This window comes from Mesoplodon bidens (assembly GCF_964165515.1).
Source record: "Mesoplodon bidens genome assembly, chromosome: 3".
NCBI lineage: Eukaryota > Metazoa > Chordata > Mammalia > Artiodactyla > Ziphiidae > Mesoplodon > Mesoplodon bidens.
In genome coordinates, this window is record NC_138178.1 from 4,575,583 (window position 1) to 4,597,070 (window position 21,488).

A 21,488-nucleotide genomic window follows, 5' to 3' on the forward strand; every position below is an offset into this window, starting at 1 on the left:
TTGTAAAGCAATTATTCTGCAATAAAGATGTTAAAAAAAAGGCGTGGAGATTAAAAAAAAATGTTATGGAAAAACCTGAATGAACTTTTTGGCCAACATAATAATAACCAGGGGCCAAAGAGAGCTCTTAATCTAAAAAAGTTCTGAAAATAAAAACTATTTGTCAAAATGAAAAAGCATTAGGCTGTCAAATGATCACCACCTTGGACTGCCAAACCAAAAGAGCTACCCAAATGGAACTCCTCCAGGGCAGCCAGTTCCTAGGGGTCAGCAGCCAACCACGTCCACTGCGCATGCTTGGACCCAGGGGGCATCTTGGTGCTAAGTGCTCACATCATTGGGAGAGAAAATCAGAGAAAGCAGGACAAATATGGCCTCTTGCTTCTCTATCAATTCTGTGGCAGACAGGATGTTGGCAAATATCCAGAAACTGTAAAAGGCTTAAATGTACTTGTTCCCCACCCCTTCTCCAGCAGCCCATCCCCATGCCTGCCACACCATGGCAGCTGCCTTCTGAGGCCAGCAACCTCACCTGCCAGGAGCTGTGGACACCAAGGACACTAGATGGACACCGAGTGAATGAGCATGGACTCTACAGGACAATTTCCAAACTCTGCTTAAACACGACTCCTGAATGCAAATAGGAAACCAAATGACTAAGCACTTGGGTTACTAACAGAAATGTAGAATAGAAAGAAGGCCACAGAGATTATCTGTTTATTCATGAACAAACAGTTCCACAGAAGGGTCATTTTTACGTGCTTACTCTTCGGCAGAGTAATAGACGCCACTACACTGCTCAGAGATTTGCTTACTTCTCAATTAACTCAAAGTAAAAAAAAAAGAAATTTCTTATAATATTTTTCAGAAAGAAAAGAGCATGGGTAGATATTTAAATTGTTTTCTTTTTTATTTCCTAAATAAGATCATAACTCTTGCCTTATCCCCAACTTGAAATGAAATGTGGAAAAGCTCTACCTGCCAATATTTCAACACTGACTTGTTTTCTGCCAAGAACCACAAAAAGAATTCAACAGCGTGTGCCTGTGTTGCCAGGAATAATGTTAGTTTATCTGAAAATTGTTCCCTTCTGCACATCTCTATGACCCAGGTTCTAATTTTGTTATGGCAAGAATTAGCTCTTTGTGGTTAAGAGAGGGAATCAATTACTGTGTTTCTCTGCTGGGTAGCTAAGCCCAGAATGTGGTAGACCAGTTAGAGAAATGTGAGTATTATATTCCTGAATTTTTTGTGTGTGCTATGGTTTGACACTTTTCTTCCAGAGTCTGGCAAGCTGCTGAACTTGTCAAAGGTTCTCAGTGCAAGCCTGGTTGATTTACTGTAGAGTGTGTTCCAAGAAAGCACATGGTAGCATTTATGGAGTGAAATTAACATTTAGGAGAGTGCCACACAGCGTTCCAAGGTCTCTCTTCTTTCTTATCTTTTTTGAGGTATATCATTTTTTTCCAATAAATGATTTTGGAAGTCAAAGAACCTCAGAACCAAAAGGGAACTTAGAAATCATCCAGTCTACATCTTTCCCCAACGACATCGCATAAATTCCTACACACAACAAATATGCATTGAGCATCTTCCATGCTACATACCAGTCAACATGTGACTCTGCAGCACCCATTTCAGTACCTTCCAACAAAAGCATTTTCACAGCCCTTTAAAAAAACTCACGAAGCATCCCATCCAATTAGTTCTAATTGTTAGAATAACCTCCTAATTTTGAGCCTACATTTGTTTCCCTGTAACTGCCACTCGTGGGTTCTAAGTCTTCCTTCTTTAGTGGGACGACCCTTCAAAGTTCACATCCTCTTTTCCAGGCTGTGAAACCTAGGGTCTTTCAAACCGTCCTCACTCGCTGATGGCTGTGGTTTCCAAACCTTCATCAGTTTAGCTGCTATCATCTGAAAGGCCCGCAGTTGGTCAACATCATTTTTAAAGTAACTAATTTAACCTAATATCTACTTCAGGTAAGGTGGCCCCAAAAAGACCATGCGAAAGGGATCAAGTACCTTTCTCTTGACCACAATATAACAAATTTTACAATCTGCTATATGTAAGTGGTGTGATTCTTCATCCCGTTCTTCAAAGCTCTGGCTTATCCTTATGTTTTATCAAATTTTTTTTTCTCAATTTGTTCAAAGTTCATATTGAAAAATTAGTTTTATTGCATTATAAATTCTATATCAAGTGACTAGAAGAGCAGTAAATGGAAAATGAGCAATTTTTAATTTTATTCCTGGAACTACTCTTCTTCTTTGACTCTTTGGTGAAAAAACTGGTTTGGCAGAAACAGATGGAATTGAAGCTGGAAGACCCAGTTTGATTCCCAGTCCTACCCCTTACCCGCTAAGCTCCCTGATCTAAGTCTCCCTGAGCACATTTCCTCATTCACAAGGGACTAATGATTCCTGCTTCATAGACTTGTTATGAAAATGGAAAGGCAATTTACATGTAAAACGCTCAGCATAAGGCCTACAACTAATAAAATAGCTCCCAGTATGTGCTTGTTTTCCCTTCCTAGTCTTTACTCTGGAACACCAAAAAATCATTTACTATAAGCAACATTCTACCATTTTAGGGAAAAAAGTTACATATTTATGTGCATCACTGACTGTACAACGGCCCACACACCTTGCTCTTTTTCATTGTGTATGGACGCCAGATTTCCTCCAAATCCTATGCAAGCTTTTCGTGCCTCTTGCCAATTTTTTCTTTCTTCTTCAACAAATCCAAAGATTTTGAAACACTCGGATGGAAGGAGAAAAAAATCATAGGGATTACATAAAGATAACAGTATTTGCTCTAAAGAAATCAAAATGATCCATGAAGATTAGAGCTAATGTGTATCATTTGCTCACAACCAAATAGAAATGCAAAAAGTTGTTAGTTTTATTACCCATCGGCTTTCTTTGCAAAGTTTTTTCTCCCTTGGGACAAAGGGCACAACTATTTGGGTAAAATACCGTCAACTCTACTATCAATTCCCACAGAGAATTTAACATGGAATATTTCCACATATTCTTGCCTAAACTTGTTTAAAGTGATGAGGCAAACAAACATTAACTTGAAGCTGAAAGACCTGCATTGCCACTCTCCACACTAGTCAGTATGTGACTACAACTAAGTGTTCTTAGTACCTTGTAATTATAAAACTTCCAACCTTCCTTACAACCTCCTGGGACCGGGGGTGTGGTAGGGAGAGCCGTGGCATTGATACTACTGTTATGGCGTTGACAAATGAAGGCATTTGGAGAACCACAGTTAATGTCATTCCAGAACCCTGATAAAGAACAGAATAGTTCAATTAGATTTACATGCTTAAAAAGTGTTTTTTAAAAACTTTTTTAAAAACACTTTTTAAAAAAAAAACACCTTTGTATTGAAGTACAGTTGATTTACGATGTTGTGTTAGCTTTGGGTGTAAAGCACAGTGACTCAGTTATATATATCAAATTCTTTTCCATTATACGTTATTACAAGATATTGAATACAGTTTTCTGTGCCATACAGTAGGTCCTTGTGGTTTATCTATTTTATATATAGGAGTTAAAAACACTTTTTAAAATGTGTTTAGTTTATAAGAGCCAAGACATGGAAGCAACCTAAATGTCCATCAACAGAGGAATGGATAAAGGAGTTGTGGTACATATACACAATGGAATATTGCTCAGCCATGAAAAAGAATAAAATAATGCCATTTGCAGCAACCTGGATGGACCTAGAGACCATCATACTGAGTAAAATAAGTCAGGCAGAGAAAGAGAAATATCATATGATACTGCTTATATGCAGAATCTAAAAAAAAAATGATACAAACGAACTTATTTACAAAGCAGAAACAGGCTCACAGACTTAGAAAATGAACTTATGGTTACCGGGGTAGGGAAGAGGGAGGGGGATAGTTAGGGAGTTTGGTATTGACATGTATACACTGCTATATTTAAAATAAATAACCAACAAGGAAGAAAAGATAATAAAAAGCTTACCCCCCAAAAAATAAATAAATTTTTAAAATGTGTTTATATTTTATAAGGATTCTCAAAAATGGTTTGTACTACAAACATCATTTTTACACGAGACAAGAAAGATCTATGTGATACCCTTTTGCACTTTCACTTAAACCAATAATAGTTCAACTTTATAGTTTACTATGAGCAAAGCACATACTAGATGTTGCAGGTTATTATCTAAATAGCCAGTAATTGCTAATAATAATAATCTAATAAACTTTATATACGAAGCATTTGCTTAGTGTTTTAGATGTATTATCTCAATCTTCTCGACAACTGATACATTCTGTTATTATTCCCATTTTACAGATAAAGACATAGAGATAAAGGAGATAGATAAACATTCTGGATACTTTCCTCATTCAGAACATGAAGAAATGTTTCATAAAATGAGAAGAAGTGAGAAGATTGTGTCATTTAATGAGAGTAAATGTTAAGCATCCATTCTCCTTACAAATTGAACAGTTATGTTGCTAAAATTAGAATTCTCCTTCATTCTCTCTCCTTTTCTTGTCTGATTTAAGCACACAACTTGCTACTTTTAGCCTAAGGATGTAGCAAATGACACATAACACCACAAGGCAGATTCAAGAAGATTGTGATCTTGTCTACCTGAATTTGAATACATGGTTACACAGTTTTCATCATCATTTGCAAAATTGGGTTCACCTGTGGCCCAAGCCACATAATCCACTTTGCTTCCGTCCATCCAACTGGAAAAGAAAATTCAGCCGTTTAGCAAAAATCCAATCAGAAGAGTTGGCTACAGCCTACTGGTGGGAACAGGCAAGTTAATCAAAATGAAGACAGCACAGCATCCGAAGCAAAGAGAAGAGAGGTTTCTAGAGAGAGCAGCAGGAAACCCCCAAAGGTCATCGGTGCTCCCCTGGGGAACTGAGATCTCCTGTAGTAACTGGATGCCTGGCTCGTCTGCCTTCTTTTCCCTCCCTGGAAGAAGTACTTCTAGTCTTGATGTGAGAGAATAAATGGAGATCCCAGTTACCCTGGAAGTGGACCAGAAGTAAACATCCTCCGATAGGACTTCTTAGGCATGAGTCCCACAAAACAAAACCACCCACAGAGAGACGGAGAATACAGAGTTTCTCACTGGGCCTCTTCTCTGATTTTCATGTTTACTCTGGTTTCCCCTAAGGTAGGTGAGCCAATACTCATTTTCATAAATTACGGAAATTCGGGGGCCGTTCGTTAGCTGCAAGGAGACCAGGAGATCACCGAATTCGACCCTCTCCTTTGGAGGATGGTTAAAATGGATGCTTGTCCAAAGGAGCATCAGACATTTCTGATCTTTAAAAATAATGAGAGTGACTTTGGGTCTTTCTTGCCAAAAATGGCAATAGCGGTCACATGGAACGTATGTGGTTAATACATCTACGCAGGAGCCAGGAAGACATACTTGCTCTTCAAACTTAGAAGAACGTGGGTACTAATGAACAAGGAAAGAAACCCCCCAAAATGTACTAATTTCCTCCCTCCTGCAGCTTTTGCTGGCCCCTGAACCTAATGAAAAACAGTATAGTCATTCCTTTGAAGGGAAAGCATTTCGGGCAGTTGAAAGAATACTTCAAAGCAGGGCTCCGAAAGCAGCAAGAGGGGCAACACGAAAGGCCCCTTTGGTTCTAGGCACCAAGGACAGTCCAAATGGGAATAATTTTTCAAATAAGTTCAATATTCATATCTGTATAATACATCTTCCCAGCAGACGATTTACTAACAGTTGATGACCTCCTGAAACAAAGGGAGGTGACATTTTGCAAGATTCAATCAGAGTCTGAGTTGTTTGAGATTTATAATGTTGAAATATTTAACAGGATTTTTAAAAATTGGTTTTTGTTTTTAAGACGCTTTGTAGGTTGAGAGCCCAGCAGGATTTTTTTTTACATTCATTCAGCAGAACCAAAGTCTGAAAATCACTTTTTGGTGCTCATCAGAGCACTGTCCTAAGCAAAGTTGTTTTATTTTGATTTACTTACGTAAACTTTTTATCCAAGCTGATCAATAAACCAATAAAATATGCTGGCTGTGCATCATTCCTGTTTACCTAGAACATGGAAGTTTACATATAGTTCAATCTGTACTTATATGATAAGCAAATTCTTAAATAAAACCTACAGATTAATGAGGCAAGCTATTTGGGGACTTTTCTAAGGAGGCATTCAGACAGAAGCTTTGTTGTATATTCAATGGTTTTCATAGAAATAAAAGGAAAAATATGCACATTACATAACAACCTGCATTTATATAGCAAATACCTTAAGACATTCTCTGTAACATCAGATGCCATTAGTAATTAGACACTATTAAAGATGTTCTTTAAAACAAAGTAGCCATTTGGGATTATGTGTCTAAGGAAAGACTTCTCCACCCACATATATACTGGTGCAATATTAGGAAATATCCTGAGAATTTCAAACCATGGTATATCTACGAAGATGGAGATAAGTCATGCCACACTCCAATACCTTTGTGATCAAATGAATTTTTATTCTTTCGTTATTGTTAAACTTATTTTTTTCCTTCTCTCCCTCTTACCTCCTTTCTGGAAAACCATAAAGATGCCATGAAGATTTTTAAAGAGAAAGATCAAGCCAAGGACGCTTGGAAAAAAACCAATTATACCTTCACTGTTAGCTGACAATTTGGGCACAACCAAAAAAGAGTTTTATATGAATAATTAAGCTGTACTATCTATTAACCAAGAATCTGGTTAAGATTAAGACATAAATTATAATCAACTTGCACTAAACACAAAGGGTCCAGGATTGATATATAACAACTAGTTAAGAATGATAATCTTTGAAAATCAAATGAGTGAACTCAAAGCCATCAAGTCTGGATTCTCCCAAAGCCCAGGCTAAACGCTGTTTCTGGGTTCTCTGATTCTCCACTGAATACTCCAGCAATCAGGTCATTCACTTCTGCGATGGCCAATACCCAGCACCCCTGCCCTGACACTCACATCTTTACCCCTGACCTTAGGAGGTTCAAATTCAGCACATAATTGGAAATTGCACCATGGGGTAGCAATCATAGACATTGTCTTTGCTTAGCACATGTCACTGTTCCATTCTTAAATTAATCATATTCTTACATATTTCCATAGAAACTTCTTTTCACTTTCACTTCGGATAGAAACAAGATCACCAAAATTCCTCTTGCAAAATTCTCGTGCCTTGTCCATGGTTTCCTTCTCTTTGCTAAAATAATACTGGTAGTCTTTGTAAATAGCCCACCCATCGTCAGTGACTGGTGGATCTGAAAAATTCGTGAAAAAAAGGTGATGAATTTTATTTAGACAAATTCAAGAATCTGGTATGTATGCTACACCAAAGTGAAAAAAGCAGAGTAGCCCTATCAGAGGTATCTGAAACGCTGAGAGCTCAGAAGGAGAAGGAAGTTGATGCCAGTACAGACTGAATCACCTAAATCCAAATATCTACTTTCCACTAACTCTGTAAAAACTAGTTACTTTTCTTCTCAGCTGAGTTCCATGGATCATTATTGGGTAAAAGAACTCCCAATGTTACATTCATCAATAGGAGCTGGAATGATTGACATACACGCACCCATGATGTTTTAGATTCAAAGAGTGGAAACTGTGAGAAAGCAGCTTTCATCTTAATCTAACAAAGAACTTGTAAAAGATGGACTTGGGTGCTTCAGTGTGTAATTGAAGAACCAAGGAATTCAGGTACCAGGTGGGCTCCGAAGGCTTTTTCCCAACTATGGAATTCTATGGTTCTGTGCTATAGTAGGCTGAGTAAAAGCCCCAAAGATGCCCAGGTCTTAATCTCTGGAATCTGTGACTGTTATACAGAAAAACGTACTTTGTAGACATGATTAAGTTAAGAACCTTCAGATGGAGAGATTACCCTATATTATCTGGGTGGGCCCTAAATGTAAATCGTAAGTATCCTTACAGAGGGAGATGTGAGTACAGAAGAAGGTGGTGATGTGACAAATGAAGGAAGATGCTACACTGCTGGTTTTGAAGATAAAGGGAGGGGCCACGAACCAACAAATGCAAGGAATGCAGCTCTAGAAGCTTGTGACAAGGAAGTAGATTCACCCTTAGAGGCTCTGGAGGGAGCATGGTCCTGCCTATCCCTTGATTTCAGCCCAGGGAAACTGAGTTCACACCTCTGACCTCCAGAATTGTAGGGGAATAAATGTGTATAGCTTTAAGTCACCAAGTTTGTGGTAATTTGTTACAGCAGCCTGTAACATATAGTATAGGAAACTAATACATGAGGGCCTTGGATTTGATTCATGAAAGCTGAGAAGTGATATTAACATGCCTTATGTCTGTGCATGGAAGTATCTGTCTGGAGGAGTAAATCCAAACTTTCATGACATTCTCAAAGATACTAAGAACCTCTTCTCTCCACCTTCCTAGGGTAAGGTTTTTTGTTTGTTTGTTTTTCCATTAAGAAAGGAAAGAGGAAAAAAAGGAATCTATTTCTATCAATATAGAAATCAGGAAAAAAAGGAAACACCTACTGTCTTGAGGAGCTGGGGTTGGCTCAGGCTTTGGTGTTTGTCCTGGAAAACAAAAGAAAATTAGGTATAAACAGTGCTTGAACTTGTGCTATTACATATCCTTCTTGTTTCACTATTTTCACGGGTCAATATAGCTAAAAACTTAACTGTTCTCTCTTTCTCTTCCTCCCTCCCAATCTTCAATTCTCCTATCAGTTGTAGGGAAGAAGAATAAAGAGAAACAGAATTAGGAGTTAAGAGTTAATCAGATCAGGTCCAGCAATACCACCAGAAATTGGAAGACAGTTTTTTAGGCCCAAAAAGTAATGTCATAAAAAAGAAAGGAAATAACATGAGTTTTGGAATCAGAAAGTCTAAGTTCAAATCCCAGTTTGGGGTTTAAATGTCTTACCCTTAACTTTCTCAACTGCAAAAAGGAGTTAGTCACATATGTAAAGAGATGGGGTAAAATATGAGAGTTACTTGTATTTAGAAAGTGCTCAATAGATGTTAGTTTTACAGTGGTGCATCTTATAATGAGCTGTGAAAGTACCTCAATTTTCATTATTTGAAACCATTAAATACGAACTATTTATTTACAAAATATAGTTTCTTCAAAAAACTTATTCTTGGGGCTTCCGTGGTGGCACAGCAGTTAAGAATCCACCTGCCAATGCAGGTGACATGGGTTCGAGCCCTGGTCCAGAAAGATCCCACATGCCGCGGAGCAACTAAGCCTGTGCGCCACAACTACTGAGTCTGCACTCTAGAGCCCGCGAGCCACAACTACTGAGCCTGCGAGCCACAACTACTGAGGCCACACACCACAACTACTGAAGCCTGTGCGCCTAGAGCCCGTGCTCTGCAACAAGAGAAGCCACCGCAATGAGAAGCCCATGCACCGCAACGAAGAGTAGCCCCCGCTCGCTGCAGCTAGAGAAAGCCCGCCTGCAGCAACGAAGACCCAACACAGCCAAAAATAAATTAAAAAGAAAAAAAAAACTTATTCTTACTAAATGTTTGTTTTATGAAACATTACATAAAATATTTTTCTTTCCAAGTAGTTACTAATACTTGGACTTTGCTGGAATCCGATAAAAGGACTCAAGTTACTTAGCTTTTGGTTTAATGAATTTACCATCTGTAAGAACAGAGCTACTAATAATACAAAAGGAAATTAGTCTTTGGTAGCTAAGAGACTTTTAAAGAAAAACTGGCCACTATTTATTCCTCCATTCTGAAAACACTGTAAACACTCCTCTAAGCAAGAGTAAGGAAAATAAGCAGACAGACAGTAGGAGAGCGACACAGTATCTTTAGCGATGGAGCTGGAACAGTAGCCAAGGATCCCCGACAGCAGGGGGCGACGTGGTTCCATTTATCTGTCCACAGAGGAGGAAGTGATACATATTTTGGTTCAAGGGTGGACCTGTTTGTTTATCTGAAAAGAATCTGACTTGGACATGTGGAACTTTCTGAGTCACAAATCATGACGGATAAGTATGCATTGATCATTTGAGGCCATCAACAACATGGTGGGTCTTACAGAATCAGGGGCCTCAAAATGGTGCCAGTTCTTTGATTGAACACTTCCTTGAGAAATCCATAAACAGCATATTCAGACTGAGGGAAACTTTCACCTATTGGATGACTTAACGTGGGTAAGAGGGTAGAAATGCCCAGACAGAAACTGCACCCTCATTACTCTGCTTACAGGGTAGTACACCTACCCACTCCTGTGCCTATAGGACCTGAGCAAGACCCGCAGCTCGTGGGAATTATTTTGGAGGACGTGACTCTGGTCCAGGATTCCCGGGTGGCCTTTTGATCTTCTGTGCCTTTGAAACATTTATCTGTGCTCAGCGACTTCATTCTTATCCTGTGAAATGATGGCCCCTGCCAATTCCCTTATTTTGTTATTTTGTTTGTTTGGTTCCACAGATAAAGGGAAGATACTGGGATCACTGGAGGTTAGTTCTCCAATCTGAGATAAAGGAGAGGACAGATCATCATACCTTTTCGTATGTGGCAGATCCAGTTGTTAAGATGTTCACAGTTAATATCGTTCCAGGACATACCAGGGTCACCTTTCAACTCACCACAGTACTCAACATTTTGATAATTATTAGGTTCTCCATAAGCCCAATTTTCATATGAAACCTATGTTAGAAACATTACATTACAAGCATTAGCCATTTTTATCAGGCCAATGCCAATCAACCATCCAAACACAAAAGGAAAGATGTTTACATTTTTTAATCACTTCAGTTTTTTTCCACAATAGGTTTGCTTTGCAAACAAGTTTTATGAACACAGCTGGGAAAGAAATAGCTGTCATTACATGGAAACTTCTGAAGTCAAATAGAGTATGCTATTAAGTATTATAAAATTTTCTTTCCCCCTTATTAAATAGAATGGATCCAGGGCCATGAAAGTGGGATTTGTATACAGGAAAAATCTGGCAAAAAGTTCCACTTCTCAGTATTGGGAGTTCCTCAATTTATAACTCATTCTTAAGGGATAATATTTCATTGTGATACTGGAAACTTTCTTTTTACTAGAGGGGTAGGAGAGAGAAATATAATTAGTTCTCCTTACAGAAGAAAAGACTTATGAAATGTTACTAAGGAAGCTACCAAACGTTGCCAAAGTGAACAGTGGAAATAAATGGAGGGCTGGGATTAGGTCCTCTACGGAGTTCTCAGAGTGGAATCATAGCCCACAAGGTTTTAGAATAAGCATCATGATCTATTTTCCAGAGATCTAAATATAAAATCCACGTTAACAATGGAGCCATCAAATAATCCACCCTACGGAGTACCTTGAAAAGCTGCTGATGGGTTGGGACAGGAGGTAGGACTGATAGTACACAAACTCACTTCCTGTGATGACGGCCAGCACGTGCCACAGCCTCCCCCTTCCCTGTTCCTGAGAATGGAGAAGTCTGACAAAGCCTAATGGTTTCTAATGGAGTATCCAAAGTTGGTGCCATACCTCCTAGTCTATAAGAGGTCATAAAACACGCAATTTTTAAGAAGTTTAGCCACTTGCATACACCAATTTGGCATGAGAGAATGAAGACATTATTTTATATCAATTAGAGGCATGAGTTTCCTAATTTTTTTTTTCATGCAGTCCACCATGTTCCACCTTGGGTGAACAGGAGAAATGTACTGGGACAAGGGGCAAAATAATGGTTCTAAAATAGCATTCATTTTGCATAGGAAAAGGTCTCTAGCTCTCATAATAACCCATCTTACCAAAAATTTGGAGTAAGCCAGAAGGTTAATATCAAAATAAATGCATGATAAAGTAAGAAAATGATCTGTTAAGTCAAATTACTCACAGGAGATCCATCACTCCAAGTAAAGCCCTCAGAAGGACTTCCATATGTCAGTCCCAACCAAAACAGTTCGTGGTAGCTTCCACTAGCTCTGCAACATACAAGACATAAAGGTAGCTTATGAACCAAGTTTGGTTACCTCTGAGTCCTAATCAAATTTGAAAATGACCCCCAAAACATAAATTAGTTAGTACACAGGTAAAGGGATTCAATGACTAAATGTAAGCTTTATGCAACAGTTGTGCATTTTGGTACAGCCTGTAAATATCCTGAAAACAAGCTGCTGTTTGAAAGAACTGTAAAGCACTGGAAGGTACTCATTCATTTATTCATTTAATAATATGTACTGAGTGTCTTATACGTTTATAGAGCAATTCATCACAGGATTTATATCTATAAAGTTAAAGCATTTAGAAGTGAAACGAAATCAAAAAGTGCCCACGGATTCAGGATATGATATATGTATCCAAAGCAGCATAAAGAGCCAACAATTTTGGAAATATGAGAATTTTCTCAACATCATTAACACCCAACGGGTCAAAGGAAGGAGTATTGTATAGAAAAGCTACTTACGTTATTAATCGCCATATTGTTTGCTGTTCTTCCTTATTATTGATACTAGCTAGATCTCCACCCAGAGCTCTACAAAAATCTCGAGATTCAAACCATGTTTTCTTCTCATGTTTTCCTTTTGTAAACAGCTAAAGGTGATACAGATTCAGAATTTATTTTACACTTCATAGTTTATCAAACCAAGAGAAATAATCTACTTTTGATGAGATTTCATTTATAGAAAAGCAAGACATGACAATGGCCCCAAACAATGTAATTCTCTTGGCTGAAAATCAATTTGTGAGTGAATATTTGGGTAACAAAATTTGGGGGATGATTTTGTTGAGAAAACCTTAGAAAATGAACTTCTTTTATAGAACCTGGAGAAGTCAGATTAAAAGCTTTAGGCATATGGGTTTGGCATACAGCTTCTTGTAGAAGATAGGATTAATTTGGTTAAGTGTAAAAAGTGGCATTGAGATGGAAGAGAATGAAAAGAAACTTGATATAGAGAAAGTAAACATGAATTTAAAAAATTTAAGGGTAATAACCTAAGATTGAACCACAGTTTGTTATCCTGTTTAGCTTAAACAGTGAATAACCCGGCAGCCTTCCAACACTTTGTTGTTATGTTCTTAAAACTGCCTTTTCCTTTTTCCTTATGGATGTATATTTTAACAACGATTGGAGAATGTGTCATGACTGACACTTATCGGGGAGAGCATCTATAAAGATGGGATATAAGCGAACCTAAAGCTAAGATTTATAGAATTTAGAGAATATGTCACATTATCCACAGTGATAGTATGGGAAATATCCATCAGGATGCAAACAGTAAAGGAGTTCATTGTATCCACCAACTTTTATAATTTTCATTCATTATTTCTCATGAGACGTGGCCCCCACCATTGCAGGCTTGTAGAAAAAGGGATTTGCTTCCAGTGGACTATGGTTGCCCAGTTGTCATAGAGCAACACAAGGCAATCTTCACCTTGACCTTACTTGAGTTATCTGGATACAGGTAACTTGAGCAACTTTCCACTGCAGTAATTCTCAAGACTCCTGGTGAATATCTCAACTTGTTAGATGGTGACATAAGATTTTATTTTCTTCAATCAATTTACTAACAGCTGAATTTTATTACTAATTCTCACATCTTAATATGTACAAAGATGGTCTATATGTTTTCAAACAAACCCTACCCCAAGCACCTCTAAAACCATAATTTCTAGGGAAGCACATATTTGGATTCGTTGTACATCCGCCTGGATAACATCTTCTGGAACCCCTGGTTCACTTCCCAGCTCTGGAGAATTCTGCTCCTTCTCTCAAAAATTCTGCAGCTAATCTCCATAGCCTGCCACCCTCAGGTGGATGGCTGTGCATAGGCCGAACCTGGCCTTTGTGCAATAACTCAAAAGTTTCCAGAGGCAGCAATCAAATACCTGATTGGCTTTGTATTAGTCCTCAATCCATTTGTAAAATCCTCTCCTGTCTTGGCTCAATATGTTCCCGTCTATGTAAATTAGGCTTTTAGCTTTGACTGGCTAATCTGGATTGAACAGCTAATGAGTCTCTGTTGCTGCTAAGTAGAAGTTACCAGCTCAACTAGCCCTTGAGTGAGAGGAGACTAAACAACCTCATTCTGACACGTTAGTAACTCAGGTTCTTCATCAGCTTTGCGTAACTGTCTTACAAAACATGCCAGGGCCATATGCCTCAAAGGACTGAACAAAAGAAGTCCAGAGAACTGGCCTTTAGAGAATATGTCATTAAGTGGTAGATAAGTACATTGCTATATTTGGCTAAACACAACCTTCTCTAGAAAGAATATGATTTACAAGAGAGAAAAAAACCCCAAATGCTTAATTCACTGGGGTATGGGGTATGTTTTTTGTTTGGGTGAGCTTGATTGCATAAGGAGAAAATGGATGGTCCAGTCTAGGAATGTCCTGGTTGACAGCAGGATATCTAATTGTCATTTATAGGTCACTGAACGGCCAGGTGCCCCTACGGGAAGTCTTTCATCTCCCATCAGGCATAATAATCAGGGGTTAAATCAGAACAAGGGAGTATTCTCTCTAGAATCCCAGTGTGACATGACCGCAGATTCGTTTATCAGTTCACTTAGCCTAAAGCTTGGGCTCCAACGACGGAGCCAAAATGGGAGGCAACAGGCTAGCAGGGGGGGGAGAAGAAATTTTCATTAAGATAAAAAGAAGTGCGAGCTCATACTAGGGCAAGCAAGCATGGGAGAGAGGAAAGACGCCAAGAGTGGGAGGTGAGGAAGGCAAAGCAGGCGAAGAAAGGCTGCTGCGAGTTGTGTTTGTGGTATGGGTTGTGTTGGCTGGTCTCAAAGCAACTGGTCCTTAGCAATCCACCCAAGGAGAGCTCTTTAAAAAAAGTGGATGGGGGCTTCCCTGGTGGCACAGTGGTTGAGAGTCCGCCTGCCGATGCAGGGGACACGGGTTCGTGCCCCGGTCCGGGAAGATCCCACATGCCGCGGAGCGGCTGGGCCCGTGAGCCATGGCTGCTGAGCCTGTGCTCCACAACGGGAGAGGCCACAACAGTGAAAGGCCCGCGTACCGCCAAAAAAAAAAAAAACAAAAACAAAAACAGTGGATGCCCAAGCCCCCTGTCAGATCAATAACATCAGAATTTCTACAGGTGGAGCCTGGGCATTGGTTTTGTTTCCATTCCTTAGGTGATTCTTTAGGCTGAAGCATATCCCAAATTCTTTAAGAGCTTAGCAATTGAGACTTACCTTGAAACACAAGCTTGTTTTACTGGAGGTGCCCCAATCCTCTGGACATTTGGGTTCCGGGGTGGTTGTAGGCTCTGGTGGGCGAGTTACTCCTTCTGCCCAGTGTTTGCACACAAATTTTGCCTTTTCTTCACATCTCAAGACATCCCACAAGCCCCCTGCAACCCCAGTTCTCATGGCAACACACCCGGCTTTCCGTCCTGCAGGTAACAAAGCAGAATTCACTCAACAAGGGATTGTGAAAGCCAGCTGTGTTCACAGAAGACAGTTCAAACCTGAGCCTCAAGCTGTGGGATCAAATCTACATGTGACGAGAAAATGTAGAGGAGAGATCCTGCAGCATTTGGCAATTGATTTGTGCTATTTTTGAACCATTATTTACCTTTTATTTGTGTGGCCTGTATCCCCAACTGAATTATAATCTCAAATGTCAGAGTTTTGGTAACATTTTGTATTTCTAATATCTGGCAGGGTGCCCCCCTCAACACAGACATTTAACAGTACAATAGTTTTAGTATGATAAAATTTACCATAATGACAAAAATAATGTTTTGTGTTTTTTTCCCCAAGGAAGTTGATTTTTTTTGAATTTATTTTTTATTTTATATCGCTGTCTAGTTGATTTACAATGTTGTGTTAGTTTCAGGTGTACAGCAAAGTGATTCAGTTATACACATACATATACCCAAAAATAATGGGGTTTTGATGTTTCTTTCTTTTTAAAAAAAATTATTTAAGATCTGTTATTTTTCCCCCTGGGGTCCATGTAGATATCTGAGAACAGAAGTTCTTTGGACTTCAAAATGAGACAGGCCTGAGTTAGAGATTTTAGATCAATTACTCAACTACTATGAACCCATTTCCTCGTCTTAAAATGCAAATACTGCTACCTACCTTACAGAGTTGTGATGCATGCCAGCTTTAATGGATAAAAGAGTACATAAAAGACAGTGTGGACTATACTAAGCTTCATGGTTTGAAGCTTTCTGTTTTACCGTCATCATTATTTCAAAATAGTAATTAAGATAGAGCTTTGGAAACATTAGGATTCCTTGCTGCTAAGATGAGATAGTCTTTGATTGCTGTCCTTTTAAAGGCAGTAAATGTTTAGAAGTAACTCTCAAAGTTCTGGGGAGGTATATTTTTCCCAAAATATTTTCTGTAAGATTGCTAATTCCCTATGACTCTGGTTTGATCCATTTTTATTCCCTAAGGATGTTACAGGATTAATCTCTCAGAATCCTACTGCTAAATGATCAACACCAGTGAAATTAAGGAGTTTTGCCTGGAGAGTAAGAATTACCACCCTTCAAAAAAACAAAAACGTGCACACGCTCTTAATATACTGCCCTGTTCTTTCAAAATAAACTGAAGTCTTACTATTTTTCAGAATGTTCAATAATTTTAAAAAATCACACTATCCAAATTACTGATCTCTTTTCCTTATTGACAGCTGAGGATACAAATTTTTAAAACTTCTGAAGATTAGGACTTATTAGGCCAAGTAGTTAATTTGTGCCCTTAAGCTATATTATTCCTTCTTTAGCTTTTTATCTAGGCACAATGAAACACTTGCTATAAGGATGTTGAATTTCCTAAATGCAGTCATACTGAATTACGTCATAGGCTAGACACCAGTGCATAAAGAAAGCAAAGAATCTTTCAGAGTCTACTTCAGAAACTTCTTATTAAAAAAGGCAAATCAAAATTTATAGGGAGGGAGGGTGATCTTAGTGCAAACAGCCTGGATTTGGAAATTACAAAGATTAGTCTAAATCCGTGCTTATAAATTTTTCAAGTTCCAGTTTCCACCTCTTTACAATGAGGATACTTAAACTTACCTTGCAGGTTTCCTATAAGGATAAAATTAAATCCAAGGCATATAAAGGGCTAAACGGGGTAGCCCATTCAAGATATTGAAATAATGAGTTCCACATAAGCACTAAATCTTGTTCCAGATTTAGCGCAGTCATAATTCTATTCATAGTTACATTGAAAAGCTTTATATCCCTTGAGGACAATTTTAAGTTCTCAGAAGTAAGTTAACCATTTGGAATCTTTATGACCATTCAGGATTTCATCACTGTTTCATAAATACTTCAAATAGAGCGGTACCAGATAACCTAGCAGTTTTCTCTTCTCTTTTTTTTTTTTTAGACCACTGCAAACTAATGGGAACATTTTTAAAAGAAAAAGCAAAAAGAGAATGAAATATAAGATAATAAAATCTAAAGAGCACAATTAATTTACATAAGTCTGTTTGGAAAGGTGCCGTGAAGGAATTACAGGCTTGGCCCGATAGACGACATGTAGGGTAAATGGAAACCCAAGACCAAAGTGCTGGGACTTCCCTGGTGGTCCAGCGGTTAAGAATCCACGCTTCCACTGCAGAGGGCAGGGGTTCCATCCCTGCTCGGGGAACTAAGATCCCTCATGCCACATGGTGCGGCCAAAAAAGAAGAAAAAAGAACACAGATTCTTGGTCCCCTCGCCAGATCACCTGAAACAAGACCGAAGCTCTGAACATACCTGGCATATCTGAATTCCAGTGGGTGAACTGAACCCCTTCCACGACGGTCCACTGAAAAGTTCCTTTGTTTTGTACATCTGAAAGTCCTATCCAAAAATATCTTTCAGGCCTCAATCCAACCAAACTAGTCAGAAAGGCTTGTTCATATCTTTAAAAAAAAAAAATTAACTAAATTTTAGAAAAATGTGAATTTTTCTAATTATCCACATGAAAAGTACCTCAATTGTATGCCTGAGCTATGCTTTAGTTGGCAAATCAAACCTATTGTGTTCTATTTACATGTCATTTAAATAATGCAAAGTTTCACTAAGGAAATGTGATCTTCTGAAGGAAACATATCATACAGCTGATTGAATAAAATCATTCAAATGTACCCAAACTATTTTCTCTATTGCTCACCAGTCCCTCTGCTCCTCCTAAAAGTGAAAGAGAACTCTGAAAACGCCAAGGAGAAAACTATCGCCTTTTAAAATACATTGTTTGAAAATCAGTCCACTGTTCAAATATTTCAAATGCTCTACACAATTCTTGGTGAAGTAAGTGGAGAGGTTGTAACATTATCGAGGACAAGACAATTAGAAAATCTGTGTGGATTTTCCCCTCAATTTCATTCTCATTTTTCAGCTCTGAAACAAAAGAGAAAATTATCAAGAAATACAGAGAACTAGAGATTCAATCTCTAGAAAGAACTGGGAGCAGAATCACAAATTCCAGCGTTTGCTCTCCTCTGGATCCCATCCTTATATTTGGCGTAATCTGGTAATAATACAATGTAGTTGGTAAGGCAAACCAAATTTGTCTTAATTGATAAACAGACAATGACGCAGCAACATATGCAAAAAAATATCTCTTTGGAGCAGAAGAAAAGTGATGTCCAAAGTTTCCAGGAACAAAGGGAGCTGTAGATGGCTCCAGCGAGAATAGAGAGGGCAATGGAGAGAAAGCCACAATAACAGAACATTTGTTTGACCCTAGTCTGAATAATTTCATTCCCTAAACTGAACAAACCAAAAAAATTAAAAAGGAACAGCTCAATTTTTCTTAAAGCCCCAAAACCAAATTGAACCACAGAGTTAGTGAGTTCCTGAACACAAGTGTCACAGAAAACACATAAAGAAAAGCAAACTTAAAATAGAAAATCTAGGGAAATCTCTATTCCAGTAGACCCAAAGACCAACAGTACAGATCAGAACATGCTCCCACAGTACTTTAAAACATATAGCTCACTTCCAGGTCATAAGATAAAAATTATCTATGTTCTTATTTTCAGAGGTTAGCATTGTATAAGGGTGTTACAATGTATCAGACATTTAACTATACATGAAAAAAGAATGTTGAAAAACAAGTTCTTTTATAAAAACTATATGAATTCTATGACATCTTTCATTTTATCAAAGAATTTTTAATATCAATAGCATCCTCTACATTTTATTGGGTCTGCGTTGAAAGGTCAATAAATATAACTTACTGTATTAAAACTCAATAATTTTTACCTATTTAGTTCCAATCAGATGGACATTTTTAAAATTTTCTTTTAAGTTTCTTCTGTGCCTGATCCAGTACTTTGCAAAAAGCAGGAGAAAAATAAATACTAAAACCTAAAGAAGGATGGGACTCTAGATGTTAAAAGTTACATAAAATTCTCTGTGTTCACATAATTTTCTGGACCTAATAATCTAGTAAACCTAGCAAAGCAAAGCAAAACAAAGAATGGAAGACTGGAAAGAATGAATAAAATATTCAGTAAGTCTCTCTGCCTTTTTTGTTGGAGGTGGTAGTACAGATAGAGAGTTTGATTTTTGACATGACAAAGTTTACTTACTATTTTTGCTTTAAAAAATTTGAGATCTGCTACATTTAAAAAAAGTTAAAAAAGATCTCTCATGGAACTCAATACCAAAAAAGCAAATAGGGCCTTCCTGGTGGTGCAGTGGTTGAGAGTCCGCCTGCCGATGCAGGGGATGCGGGTTCGTGCCCCGGTCCGAGAGGATCCCATATGCCGCGGAGCGGCTGGGCCCGTGAGCCATGGCTGCTGAGCCTGCGCGTCCGGAGCCTGTGCTCCGCAACGGGAGAGGCCACAGCGGTGAGAGGCCCGCGTACCGCACAAAAAAAAAAAAAAAAAAAAAAAAAGCAAACAACCCAATTAAAAAATGGGAAGAAGACCTGAATAGACATTTCACCAAAGAAGACATACAGATGGCCAAGAAGCACATGAAAAGATGCTCAACATCACTAATTATTAGAGAAATGCATAGGAAAACTACAATGAAGTATCACCTCACACCAGTTAGAATGGCCATCATCAAAAAGTCTACAAACAGTAAATGCTGGAGAGGGTGTGGAGAAAAGGAAACCCTTTTGCACTGTTGGTGGGAATGTAAATTGATACAGCCACTATGGAGAACAGTATGGAGGTTCCTTAAAAAACTAAACACAGAACTATCAAATGACCCAGCAATCCCACTACTGGGCATATACCCTGAGAAAACTGTAATTCAAAAGGACACATGCACCCCAATGTTCATTGCAGCTCTATTTACAATAGCCAGGACATGGAAACAACCTAAATGGCCATCGACAGACAAATGGATAAAGAAGATTTGGTACATATATACAATGGAATATTACTCAGCCATAAAAAGGAACGAAATTTGGTCATTTGTAGAGACGTGGATGGTCCTAGAGTCTGTCATACAGAGTGAAGTAAGCCAGAAAGAGAAAAACAAATATCGTATATTAATGCACATATGTGGAATACAGAAAAATGGTACAGATGAACCTATTCGTAGGGAAGGAATAGAGATGTAGAGGTAGAGAACGGACATGTGGACACGGTGGGGAAGGGGAGGGTGAGACAAATTGGGAGATTAGGTTTGACATAAACACACTACCATGTGTAAAATAGCTAGCTAGTGGGAACCTGCTGTATAGCACGGGGAGCTCAGCTCGGTGCTCTGTGATGACCTAGATGGGTCGATGGGGGTGGGTGGGAGAGAGGTCCAAGAGGGAGGGGATATAGGTATACATATAGCTGACTCACCTGCTTGTACAGCAGAAACTAACACAACATTGTAAAGCAATTATACTCCAATAAATAAATAAAGTTAGATCTATAAACAACATTTACCAGAGCATTAGCAAACTGTTCTGAACATTGTTTTATGGTACTAAAAGTAGCAAAATATTTTATTGTGTTTTCAATGAAAAATCCAAATAAAAACATGATTTTTAATGCTCCTATATTTACAAACCATACTTCAAGATTCAATGTAATTTACTCAGAAATTTAGAGCACATTGATATGCTTTTTTGGAAATGGTTCATTATTTGATACATTTTTTTAAAAACATGAAAATAGTTGCATACCTGTCTTCGATAGTTGTTAGGTAAGCCTTCTCATTCACACAGGTTTGGTTTGCTTCTGTAAATGTTGAAAGTGTGTGTCCAATCAAATAGCAGTAGAAGCCATGTCTTTTCCAGCCCTATTGATGTTATGAAGCAGATTATCATGCATATTTATTATATAATATTATTTGAATAATTCCTCTATGATGAAACACAAATTGATAAATAATAGAAGTGTGTAAAGAACACAAATATGAATAATTTGACATGCAATGAAAACAATTTATGTGAATAAGGAAAACAGGAGTGCATTGTTCCTCAAATGGCAATTATGGGGTGAGGGGAGTCATTCTCTCCACTTCTGATGCAACTTCCAACAAAAATGATTTGTGACATGTTTACCCAAGAAACTGAACAAAATGGCTAAGATCT

At 38.2% G+C, this 21,488-nt stretch overlaps 1 protein-coding gene across 1 annotated transcript in view; it reads right to left on the reverse strand.

Annotated features, from left to right (window-relative positions):
* The window catches only part of MRC1 (mannose receptor C-type 1), a 97,703-nt gene that overhangs the window by 26,544 nt on the left and 49,671 nt on the right, over positions 1 to 21,488 (reverse strand). The window contains exons 10-21 of the mRNA XM_081226758.1: positions 21,078 to 21,193; positions 17,711 to 17,859; positions 15,182 to 15,381; positions 12,439 to 12,566; positions 11,869 to 11,956; positions 10,538 to 10,682; positions 8,544 to 8,585; positions 7,135 to 7,298; positions 6,017 to 6,084; positions 4,638 to 4,738; positions 3,153 to 3,295; positions 2,647 to 2,761 (exon numbers count right to left, since the gene is read on the reverse strand). Coding sequence (XP_081082884.1) covers positions 2,647 to 2,761; positions 3,153 to 3,295; positions 4,638 to 4,738; positions 6,017 to 6,084; positions 7,135 to 7,298; positions 8,544 to 8,585; positions 10,538 to 10,682; positions 11,869 to 11,956; positions 12,439 to 12,566; positions 15,182 to 15,381; positions 17,711 to 17,859; positions 21,078 to 21,193 — 1,459 coding nt within the window. The remainder of the gene's footprint in view (positions 1 to 2,646; positions 2,762 to 3,152; positions 3,296 to 4,637; positions 4,739 to 6,016; positions 6,085 to 7,134; positions 7,299 to 8,543; positions 8,586 to 10,537; positions 10,683 to 11,868; positions 11,957 to 12,438; positions 12,567 to 15,181; positions 15,382 to 17,710; positions 17,860 to 21,077; positions 21,194 to 21,488) is intronic.